The sequence below is a fragment of the Panulirus ornatus genome, chromosome 6, assembly GCF_036320965.1.
Source record: "Panulirus ornatus isolate Po-2019 chromosome 6, ASM3632096v1, whole genome shotgun sequence".
Classification (NCBI taxonomy): Eukaryota; Metazoa; Arthropoda; class Malacostraca; order Decapoda; family Palinuridae; genus Panulirus; species Panulirus ornatus.
In genome coordinates this window covers 29,771,609-29,795,163 of record NC_092229.1, presented here as the reverse complement: position 1 = coordinate 29,795,163, position 23,555 = coordinate 29,771,609, and the positions used below count along the sequence as shown (strand labels likewise).

The following is a 23,555-nucleotide window of genomic DNA, read 5'->3' as shown; positions in this document are numbered from 1 at the left end:
AGAAGGTTGTGTGTTTTATGATATGTGTGAGTGTAGGCAATTGAAGGTAAGTGCATGTAAAAGTAAAGTAATGGCGTTTGAGAGGAAACAAGTGAAAGTATAGATTTAGTAAAACCATCTAAAGTGAAAGAAGAAAGTGTACTAGATTGTGCTTTGAATATGGGGAGAAAGAGTGGGAGAGGTGAAAGAATTTCATATTTAGGAGCTTTTTTGGGTAAGTTTGGTGACAGGGTAAGATAGTCATTGTATCCCTTTATAGAATGATGAAGGGTAGAGGTGTAAGTATGGAAGTGAAGAGAAGATTAAGGGACAGCATAGTCCTCCCAACCCTGACCTATGAGGCCAAAACATGGACAAGAAATGAGTCATAGATATCAAAATTTGGCTGTGAAAATGAGCTATATGAGAAAAGTATGTGGTGTGACTAGGTGGAATGAAGAAAGAAACGAAAGGGTGTATGAGAAATGTGGTATGGCAGGGAATACAGAGAATGAATTGTGTAGTTGTAGAGTGGATAAAACGTAATACTTTGATGTGGTTTGGGCATGTGTAAAGAATGCAAGACTGGAAGTTTACAAGGAGAGTGTATGATAGTACAATTAAAGGGATTGGTGTGAAAGGAAGACCACCTGTGATATGAGCAAAAAAAATAGGGTGGAAAAATACTGGATGGAGAGATGGTGGAGGAATTTGTGGAATGGTATGTGCAAGGAAGGCATATAAGGACATGGGTAAGTAGAGACTTTTGCCACTATCACATCTTGATAGGGGTTCCCAGAGGGAATATGCATCAGAAATTAGATAGATAGATAGATAAGAGAGAATAAATGAGGAGAGGTTGACAAAGAGGATATATGTGTCAGAAAAGGAAGGGACAAGAAACAGGTGGCCAGATTGAAGTTGTGAGGTCTGTGATAAAGATTTTTGAGTGCTTGTGGTCTGAACATGCATGAGGGTGAATGACATGCATGGGATGTAGGGTATTGGAGAACTGTTATGTATGGGTCACAACTTGCTGTCAATGACTGAACTAGGGCATGTAAAGCAGCTAGTGGGACCATAGAAATGTCTGTGGGGCCTAGTTGTGGATGGGGGCTGTAATTTCAGCGCATCATACATGACAGCAAGAGAATGGATATGAGTGAAAGAAGCATTTCTTCAGCTGTTTCTTTGCAGTACCTTGTAAATGCAGGAAATGGGAACAAGTATAAAAAAGAGATACAAAATTCCTGTGTGCACAGACCTTTTGGAATTGTTTGTTGTCATAGCTCACAAAACACACAGAGTAGAAATGACTTGTTGATAGGAAAGACAGACACACATCTTCCGAACAGATGAATCACAGTACATTGCGTACCAATTTATTTCTTTTGCTTTTTAGTGAAGCGTTTAGTTCTTTAGAGAATTGTATTTGCATTTTTGCTTTTTCTCATATTCATTTCTAATGTACATGTGAGCAGGAGCATTAGGTAGACATAGACATAGTCAGTAAGAACATCAGGTAGGAACTAGTGCAAACATTGCGCTAGAGTTGCCCTCTGCCTATTAAGGGTGAGGCATTAAAGGCTAAGAAGCTGCAATGAAGTTCACTGGTTATGGAAACTCTATTTATTGCTGTGGCTATCCCCTTTGAGGGAGTTACTGGTGGAAACAGGCATCAGAAATATAGATAGAATAGACGTATGTGAAAACATGGGAGAACATAAACTTGTTTCATATGATATGGAGACTATAGCAAAATCTTAAAAAATTATTACTCTGTAGAAGATATCAGATATCATTTAAGCCTTTAGTTTCCTCTGGAACATAACTCTCACGGAGATAAAATTCAGTTGTTTCATTTCTGTGGAAAATGAAGAAATTCTTGGAGAATATTGAATGGAGAGTACTGATTATGACCTAGCTTAATTATATCACAAGAGAAATGTGGAAGATAAAAACAGTGTTATATCACAAATGAGAAACGTGAGAGATGTGATTTGTTTACACCAATAAGCACAATATAGCATATATCACGTCTCTGCAGAGGATGGAAGACTGAATTTGCTAAACTTTAAGGATGTGAGAAGCAAAATTGATGTTGACATAACATAGAACACTTAGGCTTTCCAGACTAGAATAAATGAATAACGTGGGCAAACTTGTAATGCCAGAAAAGTGAAGCGGTTAGTCATAGCTTTTGTTGTCTTTGTGAAGGATCATGACTACTGGGACAGACTGAAATCCTCAAATTTTGTTTTCTTCGACAAGATTAGAGATAAAGATTTTCATAATGAATACATAATCGCTGTTTCATGCATCAGCGAGGTAGCGCCAGGAAACAGATGAAGAATGGCCCATCCACATACATACATAAATGCCCACATACACACATATACATGCATATACATACATGTACATACACATATGTAGACATTACATACATACACATATGTAGACATTACATACATACACATGTACATACACATATGTAGACATTACATACATACACATGTACATATTCATACTTGCTTGCCACCCTGCCCCACAGAAAAACAGCATCACTAACCCCTGCTTCAGCGAGGTAGCACAGGAAACAGACAAAAAAGACCACATTCATTCACACTCACTCTCTAGCTGCCATGTGTAATGCACTGAAACCACAGTTCCCTATCCACATCCAGACCCCACACATTTTTCTAAGGTATACCCCAGATGCTTCACATTCCCTAGTTCAGTCCATTGACAGCATGTCGACCCCTGTATACTACATCATTCCAGTTCACTCTATTCCCTGCACGCCTCTCACCCTCCTGTATGTTCAGGCCCCAATTGCTGAAAATCTTTTTTCACTCCATCCTTCTACCTCCAGTTAGGTCTCCTGCTTCTCCTTGTTCTTTCCACTTCTGACACATATATCCACTTTCCTCACTCATTCTCTCCATATGTCCAAACCATTTCAACACTCCCTCTTCTGCTCTCTCAACCATATTCTTTTTGTTTCCATTCATCTCTCTTACCCTTATATTACTTACTCGATCAAACCACCCCATACCACATATTGTCTTCATACCTTTCATTTCCAACACATCCACCCTCCTCCATACAACCCTATCTTTAGCCCATACCTCTCATACATATATCATTGTTGGAACTGCCATTCCTTCAAACATACCCATTTTTGCTTTCTGAGATAACGTTCTCTCCTTTCGTACATTCCTTATTGCTCCTAGAATCTTTGCCCCCTCCCCCACCCTGTGACTCACTTCTGCTTCCATGGTTCCATCCATTGTTAAGTCCACTCTTAGATATCTAAAACACTTCACCTCCTCCAATTTTTCCCCATTCAAACTTACATCCCTATTAACACGTTGCTTAACCCTACAGAAGCTTATAACCTTGCTCTTATTCACATTTACTCTCAACTCAGTCAGCAACCTCTGCAGTTTCTCACCTGAATCAGCCTCTAGAGCTGTATCATCAGTGAACAACAATTGACTCACTTCCCAGGCCCTCTCTTCCACAACAGACTGCATACTTGCCCCTCTCTCCAAAACTCTTGCATTTACCTCCCTAACCATCCCATCCATAAACAAATTAAACCATGGGACATCACATACCTCTGCTACAGACCAATCTTCAATGGGAACCAATTGCTCTCATCTCTTCCTACTTGTAAACATGCCTTATGTCCTTGGTAAAAACTTTTTGACTGCTTCTAGCAACCTACCTCCCACATCATATATTCTTAAAACCTTCCACAAAGTGTCTGTATCAACCTTATCATGTGCCTTCTCCAGATCCATAAATGCTACATACAAATCCATTTGTTTGTTGCAAACACCTTATCCACACATCCTCTACCACTTCTGAAACGAAACTGCTCTTCCCCCATCTGATACTCTGTACATGCCTTCACCCTCTCAGTCAGTACCCTCCCATATAATTTCCCAGGATACTCAACAAACTTATGCCTCTGTAGCTTGAACACTCACCTTTATCCCCTTTGCCTTTATACAATGGCACTATGCATGCATTCTGCCAATCCTCAGGCACCTTACCATGGTCTATACATACACTGGGTATCATTACCAAGCAATCAACAACACAGTCACCCCCTCATTTAATTCTTTCCACTGCAGTGCCATCCAATTCTGCTGCCTTGCCAGATTTCATCTTTGGCGAAGCTTTCACTACCTCTTCTCTCTTTACCAAACCATTCTCCCTGACCCTCTCACTTCGCACACCACCCCAACCAGAACACCTAATATCTGCCTCTCTATCATCAAACAGATTCAGTGAACCTTCAAAATACTCACTCCATCTCCTTCTCACCCCATCACTTCCCTACTTGTCCCCTTCACAGATGTTCCCATCTGTTCTTTTGTCTTATGCAAATTAGTTACCTCCTTCCAAAACATCTTTTTATTCTCTCTAAAATTTAATGATACTCTCTCACCCCAACTCTCATTTGCCCTCTTTTTCAACTCTTGCACCTTTCTCTTGACCTCTTGCTTCTTTCTTTTATACATGTAGTCATTTGCACTACTTCCCTGCAAGTATCATTCAAATGCCTCTCTTTCTCTTTCACTAACAACCTTACTTCTTCATCCCACCACTAACTACCCTTTCTAATATGCCCACCTCCCACCTTTCTCATGCCACATGCATCTTTTGTACAAGGCATAGGACTCTGTTGTCACTCAAAAAAACATTTCCAATTGTTATCATTGGTATGGAATAATTTGTAACATTTTTTTTTTTTTTTTTTTTTTTTTTTTATACTTTGTCGCTGTCTCCCGCGTTTGCGAGGTAGCGCAAGGAAACAGACGAAAGAAATGGCCCAACCCCCATACACACGTACATACACACGTCCACACACGCAAATATACATACCTACACAGCTTTCCATGGTTTACCCCAGACGCTTCACATGCCTTGATTCAATCCACTGACAGCACGTCAACCCCTGTATACCACATCGCTCCAATTCACTCTATTTCTTGCCCTCCTTTCACCCTCCTGCATGTTCAGGCCCCGATCACACAAAATCTTTTTCACTCCATCTTTCCACCTCCAATTTGGTCTCCCTCTTCTCCTCGTTCCCTCCACCTCCGACACATATATTCTTTTGGTCAATCTTTCCTCACTCATTCTCTCCATGTGCCCGAACCATTTCAAAACACCCTCTTCTGCTCTCTCAACCACGCTCTTTTTATTTCCACACATCTCTCTTACCCTTACGTTACTTACTCGATCAAACCACCTCACACCACACATTGTCCTCAAACATCTCATTTCCAGCACATCCATCCTCCTGCGCACAACTCTATCCATAGCCCATGCCTCGCAACCATACAACATTGTTGGAACCACTATTCCTTCAAACATACCCATTTTTGCTTTCCGAGATAATGTTCTCGACTTCCACACATTTTTCAAGGCTCCCAAAATTTTCGCCCCCTCCCCCACCCTATGATCCACTTCCGCTTCCATGGTTCCATCCGCTGACAGATCCACTCCCAGATATCTAAAACACTTCACTTCCTCCAGTTTTTCTCCATTCAAACTCACCTCCCAATTGACTTGACCCTCAACCCTACTGTACCTAATAACCTTGCTCTTATTCACATTTACTCTTAACTTTCTTCTTCCACACACTTTACCAAACTCAGTCACCAGCTTCTGCAGTTTCTCACATGAATCAGCCACCAGCGCTGTATCATCAGCGAACAACAACTGACTCACTTCCCAAGCTCTCTCATCCCCAACAGACTTCATACTTGCCCCTCTTTCCAGGACTCTTGCATTTACCTCCCTAACAACCCCATCCATAAACAAATTAAACAACCATGGAGACATCACACACCCCTGCCGCAAACCTACATTCACTGAGAACCAATCACTTTCCTCTCTTCCTACACGTACACATGCCTTACATCCTCGATAAAAACTTTTCACTGCTTCTAACAACTTGCCTCCCACACCATATATTCTTAATACCTTCCACAGAGCATCTCTATCAACTCTATCATATGCCTTCTCCAGATCCATAAATGCTACATACAAATCCATTTGCTTTTCTAAGTATTTCTCACATACATTCTTCAAAGCAAACACCTGATCCACACATCCTCTACCACTTCTGAAACCGCACTGCTCTTCCCCAATCTGATGCTCTGTACATGCCTTCACCCTCTCAATCAATACCCTCCCATATAATTTACCAGGAATACTCAACAAACTTATACCTCTGTAATTTGAGCACTCACTCTTATCCCCTTTGCCTTTGTACAATGGCACTATGCACGCATTCCGCCAATCCTCAGGCACCTCACCATGAGTCATACATACATTAAATAACCTTACCAACCAGTCAACAATACAGTCACCCCCTTTTTTAATAAATTCCACTGCAATACCATCCAAACCTGCTGCCTTGCCGGCTTTCATCTTCCGCAAAGCTTTTACTACCTCTTCTCTGTTTACCAAATTATTTTCCCCAACCCTCTCACTTTGCACACCACCTCGACCAAAACACCCTATATCTGCCACTCTGTCATCAGACACATTCAACAAACCTTCAAAATACTCATTCCATCTCCTTCTCACATCACCACTACTTGTTATCACCTCCCCATTTACGCCCTTCACTGAAGTTCCCATTTGCTCCCTTGTCTTACGCACCCTATTTACCTCCTTCCAGAACATCTTTTTATTCTCCCTAAAATTTACTGATAGTCTCTCACCCCAACTCTCATTTGCCCTTTTTTTCACCTCTTGCACCTTTCTCTTGACCTCCTGTCTCTTTCTTTTATACTTCTCCCACTCAATTGCATTTTTTCCCTGCAAAAATCGTCCAAATGCCTCTCTCTTCTCTTTCACTAATACTCTTACTTCTTCATCCCACCACTCACTACCCTTTCTAAACAGCCCACCTCCCACTCTTCTCATGCCACAAGCATCTTTTGCGCAATCCATCACTGATTCCCTAAATACATCCCATTCCTCCCCCACTCCCCTTACTTCCATTGTTCTCACCTTTTTCCATTCTGTACACAGTCTCTCCTGGTACTTCCCCACACAGGTCTCCTTCCCAAGCTCACTTACTCTCACCACCTTCTTCACCCCAACATTCACTCCTCTTTTCTGAAAACCCATACTAATCTTCACCTTAGCCTCCACAAGATAATGATCAGACATCCCTCCAGTTGCACCTCTCAGCACATTAACATCCAAAAGTCTCTCTTTCGCACGCCTGTCAATTAACACGTAATCCAATAACGCTCTCTGGCCATCTCTCCTACTTACATAAGTATACTTATGTATATCTCGCTTTTTAAACCAGGTATTCCCAATCATCAGTCCTTTTTCAGCACATAAATCTACAAGCTCTTCACCATTTCCATTTACAACACTGAACACCCCATGCATACCAATTATTCCCTCAACTGCCACATTACTCACCTTTGCATTCAAATCACCCATCACTATAACCCGGTCTCGTGCATCAAAACCGCTAACACACTCATTCAGCTGCTCCCAAAACACTTGCCTCTCATGATCTTTCTTCTCATGCCCAGGTGCATATGCACCAATAATCACCCACCTCTCTCCATCAACTTTCAATTTTACCCATATTAATCGAGAATTTACTTTCTTACATTCTATCACATACTCCCACAACTCCTGTTTCAGGAGTATTGCTACTCCTTCCCTTGCTCTTGTCCTCTCACCAACCCCTGACTTCACTCCCCAGACATTTCCAAACCACTCTTCCCCTTTACCCTTGAGCTTCGTTTCACTCAGAGCCAAAACATCCAGGTTCCTTTCCTCAAACATACTACCTATCTCTCCTTTTTTCACATCTTGGTTACATCCACACACATTTAGGCACATTTAGCTTCACTAAAAGCAAAACGCATCTGAAACAACAAGAGAAAACAGTGTGAACATCTCAGGCTCAATTTTTTTTTATTTCTTTACCTACAGTACAATAATTCTAAACGTTGTGGTACCCCAGTATTATTGATAAACCCAAGAACATACCAGATAAACATCTTCAAAGTATTCTTGGCTATGGTGAGTCCAAAGGCTCTTGAACTACACACTCAGATAGCCTAAACTCAGGGGCAGCATTCCATTTTGGTTCTTGATTGAGCTGTGGAGGCAAAGATAAGTCTCCAAAATCAACTGAAAGTATATGTGAGGTGGACGGACATTCCTTAAGCCATAACTTTATTATAATGTAATCACTCTTTGTTTTTCCCCAGTGACTGGAAATTTTACACTTGTTCAGTCTTTTATCTGTCTAGTGCTTAAGACAAAATTTTATCTTTCAGAACTCACGTCGAAGACCTATAAGAGGCATGCTATATGTATCAGGCGATGGGCTTCGAGTAGTAGATGATGAAACTAAAGTAAGTAATAAAAACTTAGGTATGTAAGCAGTACTTTTTTAAGAAAACGTGGTTATTTTTTGTTCTCTATTAATTTGTTTTGCCACTTAATGCTGCATGGTCTTTGCACTTTTTTATGAACAGTGTAATCTCTTGCTATATTTCGGACTAAACATCATATTTTGTTATTTTTTATTATACTTTGTCACTGTCTCCTGCGTTAGTGTAAGGAAACAGACGAAAGAATGGCCTAACCCACCCACATGCAAATGTATATACATACACGTCCACACACGGCACATATACATACCTATACATATCAACGTATACATATATATACACACACAGACGTATACATATATACACATGTACGGAAAGGATCACAATTTTGTGCGTGATCAAGATATTCCTCTGAGTCCACGGGGAAAATGAAACACGAAAAGTTCCCAAGTGCACTTTCGTGTAATAATCACATCATCAGGGGAGACACAAGAGAGAATTATAACAGTCAGTTGATATACATCGAAGAGAAGAAGCTAGGACGCCATTTGGTAAACATGTTTACCAAATGGCGTCCTAGCTTTGTCTCTTCGATGTATATCAACTGACTGTTATATTTCTCTCTTGTCTCTCCCCTGATGATGTGATTATTACACGAAAGTGCACTTGGGAACTTTTCGTGTTTCATTTTCCCCGTGGACTCATAGGAATACACATGTACATAATTCATACTGTCTGCCCTTATTCATTCACGTTGCCACCCCGCCACACATGAAATGAAAACCCCCCTCCCCCCGCATGTGCACGAGGTAGTGCTAAGAAAAGACAACAAAGGCCACATTCATTCATGCTCAGTCTCTAGCTGTCATGTATAATGCACTGAAACCACTGCTCTCTTTCCACATCCAGGCTCCACAAAACTTTACATGGTTTACCCCAGACGCTTCACATGCCCTGGTTCAATCCATTGACAGCACGTTGACCCTGGTATACCCCATCATTTCAATTCACTCTGTTCCTTGCACGCCTTTCACCCTCATGCATGGTCAGGCCCCGATTACTCAAAATCTTTTTCAATCCATCTTTCCACCTCCAATTTGGTCTCCCACTTCTCTTCGTTCCCTCCACCTCTGACACATATATCCTCTTTGTCAATCTTTCCTCACTCATTCTCTCCATGTGACCAAACCATTTCAGTACACCCTCTTCTGCTCTCTCAACCACACTCTTTCTATTACCACACATCTCTCTTACCCTTTCCTTACTTACTCGATCAAACCACCTCACACCACATATTGTCCTCAAACATCTCCTTTCCAGCACATTCACCCTCCTCTGCATAACTTTATCTATAGCCCATGCCTCGCAACCATATAACATTGTTGGAACCACAATTCCTTCAAACATACCATTTTTGCTTTCCAAGGTAACGTTCTTGACTTCCACACATTTTTCAACGCTCCCAGAGCGTTCGCCCCCTCCCCACCCTATGATTCACTTCCGCTTCCATGGTTCCATCCGCTGCCAAATCCACTCCCAGATATCTAAAACACTTCACTTCCTCCAGTTTTTCTCCATTCAAACTTACCTCCCAATTGACTTGTCCCTCAACCCTACTGTACTTAATAACCTTGCTCTTATTCACATTTACTCTCAGCTTTCTTCTTTCACACACTTTACCATACTCAGTGACCAGCTTCTGCAGTTTCTCACCCGAATCAGCCACCAACGCTGTATCATCAGCGAACAACAACTGACTCACTTCCCAAGCTCTCTCATCCACAGCAGACTGCATACTTGCCTCTCTTTCCAAAACTCTTGCATTCACCTCCCTAACAACCCCATCCATAAACAAATTGAACAACCATGGAGACATCACGCACCCCTACCACAAACCAACATTCACTGAAACCAATCACTTTCCTCTCTTCCTCTACATACACATGCCTTACAACTCGATAAAAACTTTTCACTGCTTCTAACAACTTACCTCCTACACCATATATTCTTAATACCTTCCACAGAGCATCTCTATCAACTCTTATCATATGCCTTCTCCAGATCCATAAATGCTACATACAAATCCATTTGCTTTTCTAAGTATTTCTCACACACATTTTTCAAAGCAAACACCTCATCCACACATCCTCTACCACTTTTGAAACCGCACTGTTCTTCCCCAATCTGATGCTCTGTACATGCCTTCACCCTTTCAGTCAATACCCTCCCATATAATTTCCCAGGAATACTCAACGAACTTATAACCTCTGTAATTTGAGCACTCACTTTTATCCCCTTTGCCTTTGTACAATGGCACTATGCAAGCATTCCGCCAGTCCTCAGCCTCCTCACCATGAGTTATAAATACATTGAATAACCTTACCAACCAGTCAACAATACAGTCACCCCCTTTTTTAATAATTCCTCTGCAATACCATCCAAACCCACTGCCTTGCCGGCTTTCATCTTCCGCAAAGCTTTTACTACCTCTTCTCTGTTTACCAAATCATTCTCCCTAACCTTCTCACTTTGCACACCACCTCGACCAAAACACCCTATATCTGCCACTCTATCATCTAACACATTCACCAAACCTTCAAAATACTCCATCTCCTTCTCACATCACCACTACTTGTTATCACGTCCCCATTACCTCCCTTCACTGATGTTCCCATTTGTTCCCTTCTCTTACGCACTTTATTTACCTCCTTCCAAAACATCTTTTTATTCTCCCTAAAATTTAATGATACTCTCTCACCCCACCTCTCATTTGCCCTCTTTTTCACCTCTTGCACCTTTCTCTTGACCTCCTGCCTCTTTCTTTTATACGTTTTCCAGTCATTTGCATTATTTCCCTTCAAAAATTGTTCAAATGCCTCTCTCTTCTCTTTCACTAATAACCTTACTTCTTCATCCCACCACTCACTACCCTTTCTAATCTGCCCACCTCCTACGTTTCTCATGCCACACGCATCTTTTGCACAAGCCATCACTGCTTCCCTGAATACATCCCATTCCTCCCCCAGTCCCTTTACGTCCTTTGTTCTCACCTTTTTCCATTCTGTACTCAGTCTCTCCTGGTACTTCCTCACACAAGTCTCCTTCCCAAGCTCACTTACTCTCACCACTCTCTTCACCCCAACATTCTTCTTTTCTGAAAACCTCTACAAATCTTCACCTTCGCCTCCACAAGATAATGATCAGACATCCCTCCAGTTGCACCTCTCATCATATTATCTAAAAGTCTCACTTTCGCGCACCTATCAGTTAACACGTAATCCAATAATGCTCTCTGGCCATCTCTCCTGCTTACATACTTATACTTATGTATATCTCTCTTCTTAAACCAGGTATTCCCAATCACTAGACCTTTTTCAGCACATAAATCTACAAGCTCTTCACCATTTTCATTTACAACACTTAACACCCCATGTACACCATTTTTTCCCTCAACTGCCACATTACTCACCTTTGCATTCAAATCACCCATCACTATAACCCAGTCTCGTGCATCAAAACTACTAACACACTCACTCAGCTGCTCCCAGAACACTTGCCTCTCATGATCTTTCTTCTCATGCCCAGGTGCATATGCACCAATGATCACCCTTCTCTCTCCATCCACTTTCAGTTTTACCCATATCAATCTAGAGTTTACTTTCTTACACTCTATCACATACTCCCATCACTCCTGTTTCAGGAGTAGTGCTACTCCATCCCCTGCTCTTGTCCTCTCACTAACCCCTGACTTAACTCCCAAGACATTCCCAAACCACTCTTCCCCTTTACCCTTGAACTTTGTTTCACTCAGAGCCAAAACATCCAGGTTCCTTTCCTCAAACATACTACCTATCTCTCCTTTTTTCTCATCTTGGTTATAGCCACACACATTTAGACACCCCAATCTGAGCCTTCGAGGAGGATAAGCACTCCCCATGTGACTCCTTATTCTGTTTCCCCATTTAGAAAGTTAAAATACAAGGAAGGGAGGGTTTCTAGCCCCCCTCTCCCATCCCCTTCAGTCACCTTTTACGACACGCGAGGAATGCATGGGAAGTATTCTTTCTCCCCTATCCCCAGGGATAGGGGAGAAATGCTGAGATATACCAGAGTGTAGTGCCTATTATTTTTCTGCTCAGAAGTTAGGCATTTGCGATCTTCACAAGAGATAAAGGAATAAAGAATGAAGATTAAAAGCTTATTGAATTCAGAATTATATATAAACTTTCTTTTATTATACTTTGTCACTGTATCCCACATTAGCGAGGTAGCACAAGGAAACAGACGAAAGAATGGCCCAACCCACCCACATACACATGTATATCCATACACGTCCACACATACACATATACATACCTATACATTTCAACGTATACATATATACATACATACACAGACATATACATATATACACATGTACGTAATTCATACTTGCTGCCTTTATTCATTCTTGTCGTCACCCCGCCACACATGAAATGACAACCCCCTCCCCCCGCATGTGCACGAGGTAGCGCTAAGAAAAGACCACAAAGGCACATTTGTTCACAATCAGTCTCTAGCTGTCATGTATAATGCACTGAAGCTACAGCTCCCTTTCCACATCCAGGCCCCACAAAACTTTCCGTGGTTTACCCCAGATGCTTCACATACCCTGGTTCAATCCATTGACAGCATGTTGACCCTGGTATACCACATCATTCCAATTCACTCTATTCCTTGCACGCCTTTCACCCTCCTGCATGGTCAGGCCCCAATCGCTCAAAATCTTTTTCACTCCATCCTTCCACCTCCAATTTGGTTTCCCACCTCTCCTCATTCCCTCCACCTCTAACACATATATCCTTTGTTAATCTTTCCTCACTCATTCTCTCCATGTGACCATACCATTTCAGTACACCCTCTTCTGCTCTCTCAACCACACTCTTTTTATTACCACACATGTCCCTTACCCTTTCATTACTTACTCGATCAGACCACCTCACACCACATATTGTCCTCAAACATCTCATTTCCAACACATCCACCCTCCTCCGCACAATCCTATCTACAGCCCAATCTTTGCAACCATATAACATTGTTGGAACCGCTATTCCTTCAAACATACCCATTTTTGCTCTCCGAGATAATGTTCTCGCCTTCCACACATTTTTAACACTCCCAGAACTTTCAACCCCTCCCCCACCCTGTGACTCACTTCCGCTTCCATGGTTCCATCCACTGCGAAATCCACTCCCAGATACTTAAAACACTTCACTTCCTCCAGTTTTTCTTCATTCAGACTTACCTCCCAATTGACTTGTCCCTCAACCCTATTGTACCTAATAACCTTGCTCCTATCATACTTGAACCAGAGCATGTGAAACCTTTAGGGTAAACCATGAAAAAGTCTGTGGGGCCTGGATGTGGATTGGGAGCTTTGGTTTCGGTGGATTGCACACGACAGCTAGAGATTGAGTGTGAGCAAATGTGGCTTTTTTTTTGTCTGTTTTCATGGTGCTGCCTTGCTGAAGTAGGGGGTAGCAATGGTATTTCCTGTAGGACGGGGTAGTGCCAGAAATGGGTGAAGGGAAGCAAGTATGAATATGTACATGTGTATATATGTATATGTATGTGTATGTATATGTATGTATATGTCTATATATTCATATGTAAATGTGTATGTATGTATGTATATGTTCTTGTATGCAAATTTATGCATATATATGTGTATGAGTGGATGGACCATTCTTTGTATGTTTCCTGGTTTATCTTGCTGATGCAGGAAATGGTGATCAAGTATAATAATGATAAAAAAAGTAAATAGAATATATGTATACACCCTAGCCTGAGCCAGGTACCCATTTTATCAACTAACCCCCAGGAGTGGATGAACAGCTGGGTTGACTGTGGACTAACTGCCATAACCAAGATTCAAACCTATGTACTCAACTCTAGGCAGCCCTAGAATTTGCCACAGTCAGGAATGCTTAACACTATACCCTCTTTATTTGCTTTATCAGGCCTGTGGGCGTGATATTTTTATGGGAGAGTGTACATGTATAGTGGTGGTGGACTGAACAGTTATCTAAATGTATATGGATTTTGTCATTTAGGTCTAGACCAACAGAAATACAATGAGCTTTGGCTTCTGGCACAAAAAATATTTCAAACCACTGAAAAGCTTTCCAACCAATCTTTCTGGCATGATAAATCAGTGAGTACTTTTTAACTTCTTCCTATGCTTTAATGCATAGACTCTTACCTATGACCAACAACTTATATCTATACATACAAACCAGGTTTTTGAACATTAAAGAATTGTTACTCAGTTCTTTGAACTTTTAAATCCGGTTGGTGCTTCTGCAGCTAGTCTTTCCTGGTATGTAATGATAACAATACTGTTTCGTCAGAACTATGTACCTACTCAGGACTTAACTTTTCTTCAGATACTTAGTGAGCAAACTCAGTGTGTAGTTTAAACCACTGCATTAATGCTTGATCAGCCTCTGAACTTTTGCCATCTTTCACTGTCATATGAACACACATTTGTTCATTGTTATACTATCAGCATGAAACCTTAAGAGTCTATCCTTTTTTTGCTTCTTTATACCATATATAGTAGATAACCATGCACCATACATCTTGCACAATTGCTGCACTGATGTACCTTAGTCAAGTTTTTTCAGTACTTCCACCTTGCCCTAAATTAACATGGAATGATGATTAAATTTTACACCACCAATGATACTTGCTTTAGTTACCAAAGACATAATCTGGAGTAATCAGTAGCATAAAACATAAAGAAGAGCAAACTGTAAGGCAAGACAATTAAATCATGGAAGCGGTCTTAAACCATAGACTATTGTATACTGTGTCAAGCTATTTTTGATTTTTGAAAAAATATATATTGTGAATATGAGAGCACAAAGGAAAAATGATAAAAATTGAGAGGCACAATAAATGTGTCAGAACAAAATAAACTAATTTTCTTGCTTGGTGCATGAGCCAAATGATCAGTATGTGACTCACCATCCATCAATCCACAATCACAACCTCTGTTTCCCTTATCTTTATACTTTATGGTCAATTTTATATGTGGTGATTTTATTACTTATCGTTTTAGTTCTATTTTAGTACTAAGTTTTTGAGTCTAGTGAGTTCATAATACTAGATCAATTCGTGTCACTTTCTTGTCAAACTCTTTTAGCTTTCAACCAGTGCTGATTGAATGTTCCACATAAATGTACTGCTTTATGACATCCATTTTGGCTTCCAAACTAATAGTTTGATGAGCCCCTTTGATGGGAATACTTACAAGAGAACTTGCTTGACATTTTCCACTTATGATGAATGATTTTGAAAAAGTTTGGAAAACAATATTCCCAGTGAAGGTCAGATAGCAATGACCATTGAAACTGTACAGTAGAGTTGAATAGCATAGATGTTACAATGCAGCTTAGTTCCTGTGTGAAGTTTAACATTTACACCATAAGAAAAATCTTTAACATGAAATTACGTAGCATAAATTGAAAAGTGTCTGTACTTTTTCAGTGATGTTAAGTGCAAGAGTGTGAAGAGAATGAGTGTGAATCAAGGAATGACTGTACATGTATCACAAAAAGTTTTTACTCCGGCATTGAGCATCCAGAAACAGAAGGAATGCAGAGGGACTGTCTAATAGGGTACCCTTATGTGTATCCTTTTTCTCTGTTAAGCTAAACTTCTACCTTGCACAGGAAAGAAACATGATAAAGATAATTCTCAGTTCCTTATTTTACTCTATTATATTTGTTCTAATGAATGGTTAGACATATAAATCTGTGTGTATTATTTATGGCATTTCCTTCTTTCTGAGTATAGTGGTGCTAAATGCTGCTCTTCTTTATGTACAAAAATTTTTAATGCTAACATTGTCATTGATAGTCTATTTTCTCATTTTTCAGGGGCTGATTGTAGACCAAACAATAGAAAAAGTATCATTTTGTGCACCAGATCGTAACCATGAGAAAGGTTTCTCCTACATCTGTCGAGATGGAACAACGAGACGATGGATGTGTCATGGTTTTGTTGCTGTTAAGGAAACGGTTTGTTGATTCTCTGTTGTTCGTGCTTATTGGCAACTATGACTTTTAAGAATTAGATATGCCTACAGAATGATTTGATGTTTTGCTAAGTATGACTTAATTGATTTGATAATGTAAGCTCCTCCAGGGAAAGGATAGACTCCTCTAGAGTGAAAACTTCCTCAATAACATTGTGAACCTTTTTGTTCAGAGATGATGATACCTCATCAAAGTGGTTTCATTTGCAGTGTATCTACATGCAAGTAGAGTCCAATATACAATACATATATTAAATTTTTTTACTTGTTTTCTTATGTTTACTTATGTTTCTATGGAAAACTCTCTCTCTCTCTCTCTCTCTCTCTCTCTCTCTCTCTCTCTCTCTCTCTCTCTCTCTCTCTCTCTCTCTCTCTCTCTGTCTCTCTCTCTCTCTCTGTCTCTCTCCCTCTCTGTCTCTCTCTCTCTCTGTCTCTCTCCCTCTCTGTCTCTCTCTCTCTCTGTCTCTCTCTCTCTCTCTCTCTCTCTCTCTCTCTCTCTCTCTCTCTCTCTCTCTCTCTCTCTCTCTCTCTCTCTCTCTCTCTCTCTCTCAGGGGTGGAAGAAGCCTTTGCTCTGTGGTGTAAAGCTCACCACACTTTCCCAATAGGGAGGCACTTGCACAACATCTCACTTACACATCTGATACTCTCAGTATGAGATACCCTTGTTCAGAGCTTGTGATATGTGGGGATTTCAGTGAAACAGACACCACCATCCTCCAAGAGCATCTTCCTCTATCTCAGACTGTTCATTTTCCCATGCATGATCAGAACACTTGACCTGATTCTTACTAACATGGCTGACCACTACCTAACACCCATGCCTTTTCTCCCTCTCACATACAGGACTCATTTATCAGTGTTGTGATCCCTTGCCCCCACCCCTCTCCCGGCACGAGTGGGCAGACACCAAAATTTATCATCCACTTACTGACAAGGCGAAGAGAAATTTCATTTGGTGTGTAACACATCATTGCTGGACTGAGGTGATCAGGGAAGATGATGAAATCGTGTGGGAGTATATCATGAAAGTATCAGCAGGAGTATCTGCATTCAGGCTTACCAACACTTTTTCCACCAGAAGACAGTAATGCTACACCTGGCCAACACTTAGTGGATCACCCATTTATTGCATTAAGCAGCTTACGCAACAGTGAAATGGAATGTTCAACAGTCGCAACAGTAACCTCTGCAAATGACTTTGCAGCAAAGTGCAACACAAAGCACATAACACTAAAAAGGCCTATTACCCAAACAAGGTGAAGCATTTAAAACAGGCCAGCATCGGTCAGTGGTGTGATGAAATAAAAGAGTGAACTGTCTGTGACAAGGGAAGGCTCTCCCCCTTCTAAGCTTAGCAGTTGAGGAGGCCATACACCAAATTGATCACTACTTTGCCAGAAATTACCACATCTCAGCATCATCTTCCTCCCAGTATACTTACCAGCCCCCATCTCCTGTGAACACAGTAGAAGAACATCAGGTAGCTAAGCACTTTCACTGCTTTAAAAGCAAACACTCGTCCACATCCCTAGATTTTCCAGTGAAACTGTACATGGAATTTTCCCATGAATTAGTTATACTGCTAACTGCCATAATTCTCCCATGAATTAGCTACACTGCTAATTGCCATAATTAATGCTTCACTCAAACAATGTCAATGCCCCACTGGTTGGAAGACAGCATGTCTTTTCACTACTGTAATCCACCAACTAGTCCCTTAATAGCTTATGACTTGTAATCCCTCCAGTCCCCAGTCTGATATGTAAAAGTTTTGTTTGATTGGGCCTTTGATGACATTGCTGATTCAGTAAACCCTCAGCAGTTTGAAAACATGAAGTCTTCCTCCCCCGGTCATTGCCTTGTCAGCTTCCTAAACTTTTGTAATTCTTTCGACTTAGTGAACCAAAACATGGTCGTGAAGAATGCCGTCAATCTAGGACTTCTGGGGTGTCATCTCATGGTTGGCAAACACCCTAATTTAGCAACTCCAAACTGTCTGCTTTAGGGGAACCACATCAAAAACACTTCCCCTAACATGCAGTATACCATGGTGCCCCAAAATGGGGCTGCTCTGCTTCCTCATTGGTATCAGTGATGCCGTGAAGGACACAGATAACCTCTAGAAGTATGTAGATGACTCCACCTTTGGCATCATTATCAACAACAACTCTCCTGACTTCATTGCCCTTCAGCACTTCATCATTAACCTTTAGGAATGGACTATGGCAAATGATATCACCATCAGCCACACTAAGACTGTGATGATGCACATCAACCTGGGAACAAGACAGCGTCCTGCCCCTTAACATCTAACTAGGCTTTTACATCTTTCAAGTAGTCAGTGCCTTTAAACTTCGTGGAGTCACTTTAGATGACAGGTTAAACTGGGGGAGTCATGTCACCACCATCATCACATCTTTTTCATATGATACTAACTTTCTACACAAGTAGCAATCACTAGTTGTTCCACCAATTGAGCTTAAGGAATGTTTATACCATGTTTATTCTGTCTAAGCTCATGTATGCATCTCTAGCCTGGTCTTCTTCACCAACAGCTACACATAGGAACCAGCTAGAAAGAGTGCAGAAAAAGATCCTGCAAAATCATCCTGGGGCCTTTTTATACCAGCTACCAAGAGGCCTTCATCTCTCTGAGCCTCTCTGCCTTCTCAGATCAATATGGGCAGCTCACATGGTAGTTTAGTAATAAAAATGCTGACACACCCTATCACAGATACCTCCTTCCCCCCCTGACTCCCCTCCACCATGGATTGCCATTCATCCAATTAGAGCTCACACAGACAGATATAAGAACAGTCTTATACCTTCCACTGGGAATTTCATAAGCTATGAACAAGTGCATATCTATGCAAGTGATCAGCTCAGTTTTTTGGTGATTAGGGTATGTGGAATGTCAGCTACTGTATTACTGTAACAATTCATCATTTAGTGTTCAAGGAAGTTCATGATGTATAAACTATACCACTTTGTAAACATCCCAGTATATGTGCTACCCTGTCTACCTAGATGTGCTATTGCTTAAAAAAGTATCTGGAAAATAATGTTCATGACATCAGACATAAGTTTTGGGGAAATAGTAGAGAACCAGGCATGAAGATGATAGTCCTGCATGTCACAGTGATTACCATCTTCCATATGAATTTAATGTATATGGTTATATTAGCTGGGAAGGACAGTGTAAAGACATTATCCATGTTAGACACATACATATGTGTATGGTATGTTTAGATATTCCCTTGCACAACTTATACAGGGAGTAGATGTATATTTTGACTGTCCTCAAGTTGTATTTGGTACTCATTCATTTATTAGATATCAAGGTATTACTATGATGATAGGTAAGGTAAAGAGAAATGGCATCTCTTGTTTATCATATTGATATTTGAAATAACCACTCCTGCATCCAGAACACTGTTCATGCATCAAGGCATTCTGCCACCAACTCTGATGTCAGCTGTTTTCCTGTTGGGCTACGGTGTTCTCATGCCTGCAAGGCATTACTGATGATTGTAGCATAATTATAGTGGCAGTTATGTGGGAAGTCTTTATTCTTGACAGCCCATATATGTTCTATTGGGTTTAGGTCAGAGGATCTTGGTAGTTGTGACTCACTGTGATTCTCAGTTGTTGCTCAAACCTTGATTTAACTGCCCAACAGTTGTGAATGGGGCTGCTGTCAGGAGGTAAAAAGGGTCTGGCTCAGGGTAAAGCATTGCCCTCATAGAGGGTAACATAGTTTCCTCCAACACTTTAACATACTTTTCCCAATAAAACAACCTGAACCGACAGCTGCGAGCTGAATCTGAAATTAAAGACCTTTAAAATGGTTGGCATTGGTATTAAATGTAGGAACAAACATCAGAATACAAACTATATTATGCTTGGATAAACTAAAACCTGATGACTAAAGATGGATGTTGTAGAAACAACAAATCAGTAGAAAGCAGCAAAAACAAAGAAAATATTAGTTTTACAAAGAAGTGTGCATATTCATATTACATTATGATAATGCAGAAGTTAAGACTACCGCAGTGATTCGTATTATGACAGGGATAGACATGATAAAGTGCAGAAAACATAATGTATTACACTATGAGGATAGTATAGGCCAGTCATCTCTAATAGGTACATGTCTCATAATTTTTCTTTATAGTTCCAATTTATTTTGGTAAGAGCGAGGATGTGTTTGATGGATACTTAGTGCTTGGTTGTTGCCAAACATAACTTGCAGAGGAGCATCAATAGAAAATGTTTTTTCATCCCAGAAAATGACCTGATCCCAGAAGCAAACTGGTTTGTTGGCATATCCCAGCGGCTGTGCCATCCTTTACTCCATATTTATGTTACTGAGCTTTGGTTCCAGTGCAGGTCTCCAACTGTGCACTCCCATGCTGTGGTGTCTCTTGTGGACAGTTTGAAGGCTGCATCGTAAGCCAAGGTCACCACAAATAGTGGAAGCACTAGTGAATGGTCTGTCATGGATTGCAGCTGCAGGAACCTGCATCAGGGATAGGTATAGGGCAACATTGATATGAGTACTTACGTATATTCAGTATATATGATAAACAAAGAGTTATAAAGAATTCATATGGTTTTACTAAAGCACTGTATTGGGAACCTGTTTTGTTCTGGTGTTGTGCAGCGATGGTGACCACTACAATGTTGGTTGTCCATGCTACCAGTATCTTACTCGATCAAACCACCTCACACCACATATTGTCCTCAAACATCTCATTTCCAGCACATCCACCCTCCTCCAGCACAACTCTATCTATAGCCCACACCTCGCAACCATATAACACTGTTGGAACCAATATTCCTTCACATACCCATTTTTGCTTTCTGAGATAATGTTCTCGCCTTCCACACATTTTTCAACGCTCCCAGAACTTTCGGCCCCTCCCCTACCCTGTGACTCACTTCTGCTTCCATGGTTCCTTCCGCTGCCAAATTCACTCCCAGGTATCTGAAACACTTCACTTCCTCCAGTTTTTCTCCATTCAAACGTACCTCCCAGTTGACTTGTCCCTCGACCCTACTGTACCTAATAACCTTGCTCTTATGCACATTTACTTTCAGCTTTCTTCTTTCACACACTTTACCAAACTCAGTCACCAGCTTCTGCAGTTTCTCACCTAAATCAGCCACCAGTGCTGTATCATCAGCAAACAACAACTGACTCACTTCCCAAGCCCTCTCATCCACAACAGACTGCATACTTACCCCTCTCTCCAAAACTCTTGCATTCACCTCCCTAACAACCCCATCCATAAACAAATTAAACAGCCATGGAGACATCACGCACCCCTGCCGCAAACCAACATTCACTCAGAACCAGTCACTTTTCTCTCTTCCTACTCGTACACATGCCTTACATCCTCGATAAAAACTTTCCACTGCTTCTAGCAACTTGCCTCCCACACCATATACTCTTAATACCTGCCCCAGAGCATCTCTATCATATGCCTTCTCCAGATCCATAAATGCTACATACAAATTGATTTGTTTTTCTAAGTAATCCTCACATACATTCTTCAAAGCAAACACCTGATCCACATATCCTCTACCACTTTTGAAACCACACTGCTCTTCCCCAGTCTGATGTTCTGTACATGCCTTCACCCTCTCAATCAATACCCTTCCACACAATTTCCAAGGAATACTCAACAAACTTATACCTCTGTAATTTGAACACTCAACTTTATCACCTTTGCCTTTGTACAATGGCACTATGCATGCATTCTGCCAATCCTCAGGCACCTCACCATGAGCCATACATGCATTGAATATCCTCACTAGCCAGTCAACAACACAGCCACCCCCTTTTTAATAAATTCCACTGCAATACTATTCAAATCAGCCACCTTGCTGGATCTCATCTTCCACAAAGCTTTCACTACCTCTTCTCTGTTTACCAAATCATTCTCGCTGACCCTCTCAATTCGCAGACCACCTCGACCAGAACACCCTGTATTTGCCACTCTGTCATCTAACACATTCAACAGACCTTCAAAATACTCACTCCACCTCCTTCTCACATCACCACTACTTGTTATTACCTTCCCATTTGCCCCCTTCACTGAAGTTCCCATTTGTTCTCTTGTCTTATGCACTTTATTTACCTCCTTCCAAAGCATCTCTTTATTCTCCCTAAAATTTAATGATACTCTCTCACCCTAACTCTCATTTGCCCTCTTTTTCACCCCTTGCACCTTTCTCTTGACCTCCTGCCTCTTTCTTTTATACATTTTCCAATCATTTGCATTATTTCCCTGCAAAAATTGTCCAAATGCCTCTCTCTTCTCCGTCACTTATAATCTTAGTTCTTCATTCCACCATTCACTACCCTTTCTGATCTGGGTACCTCCTACGCTTCTCATGCCACAAGCATCTTTTGTGCAAGCCATCACTGCTTCCCAAATAAATCCCACTCCTCTTATGTTCTTTGCTCTCACCTTTTTCCATCCTGCACTCAGTCTCTCCTGGTACTTCCTCACACAAGTCTCCTTCCCTAGCTCACTTACTCTCACCACTCTCTTCACACCAACATTCTCTCTTCTTTTCTGAAAACCTCTACAAATCTTCGCCTTTCCCTCCACAAGATAATGATCAGACATCCCTCTAGTTGCACCTTTCAGCACATTAACATCCAATATATTCTTAATACCTTCCACAGAGCATCTCTCTCTCTCTCTCTCTCTCTCTCTATATATATATATATATATATATATATATATAGAGTTGATAGAGATGCTCTGTGGAAGGTATTAAGAATATATGGTGTGGGAGGCAAGTTGTTAGAAGCAGTGAAAAGTTTTTATCGAGGATGTAAGGCATGTGTACGTGTAGGAAGAGAGGAAAGTGATTGGTTCTCAGTGAATGTAGGTTTGCGGCAGGGGTGTGTGATGTCTCCATGGTTGTTTAATTTGTTTATGGATGGGGTTGTTAGGGAGGTGAATGCAAGAATTTTGGAAAGAGGGGCAAGTATGAAGTCTGTTGGGGATGAGAGAGCTTGGGAAGTGAGTCAGTTGTTGTTCGCTGATGATACAGCGCTGGTGGCTGATTCATGTGAGAA

At 41.0% G+C, this 23,555-nt stretch overlaps 1 protein-coding gene and 1 pseudogene across 4 annotated transcripts in view; both read left to right on the top strand.

The window, feature by feature from the left end:
• Positions 1–23,555, top strand: part of numb (NUMB endocytic adaptor protein) — a 533,145-nt gene that overhangs the window by 290,147 nt on the left and 219,443 nt on the right. For all 4 annotated transcript variants that reach the window (XM_071662779.1, XM_071662777.1, XM_071662780.1 and 1 more), the window contains 2 exons: positions 8,322–8,399; positions 16,301–16,441. In XM_071662779.1, coding sequence (XP_071518880.1) covers positions 8,322–8,399; positions 16,301–16,441 — 219 coding nt within the window. The remainder of the gene's footprint in view (positions 1–8,321; positions 8,400–16,300; positions 16,442–23,555) is intronic.
• On the top strand, positions 17,052–20,912 carry LOC139749257 (uncharacterized; annotated as a pseudogene).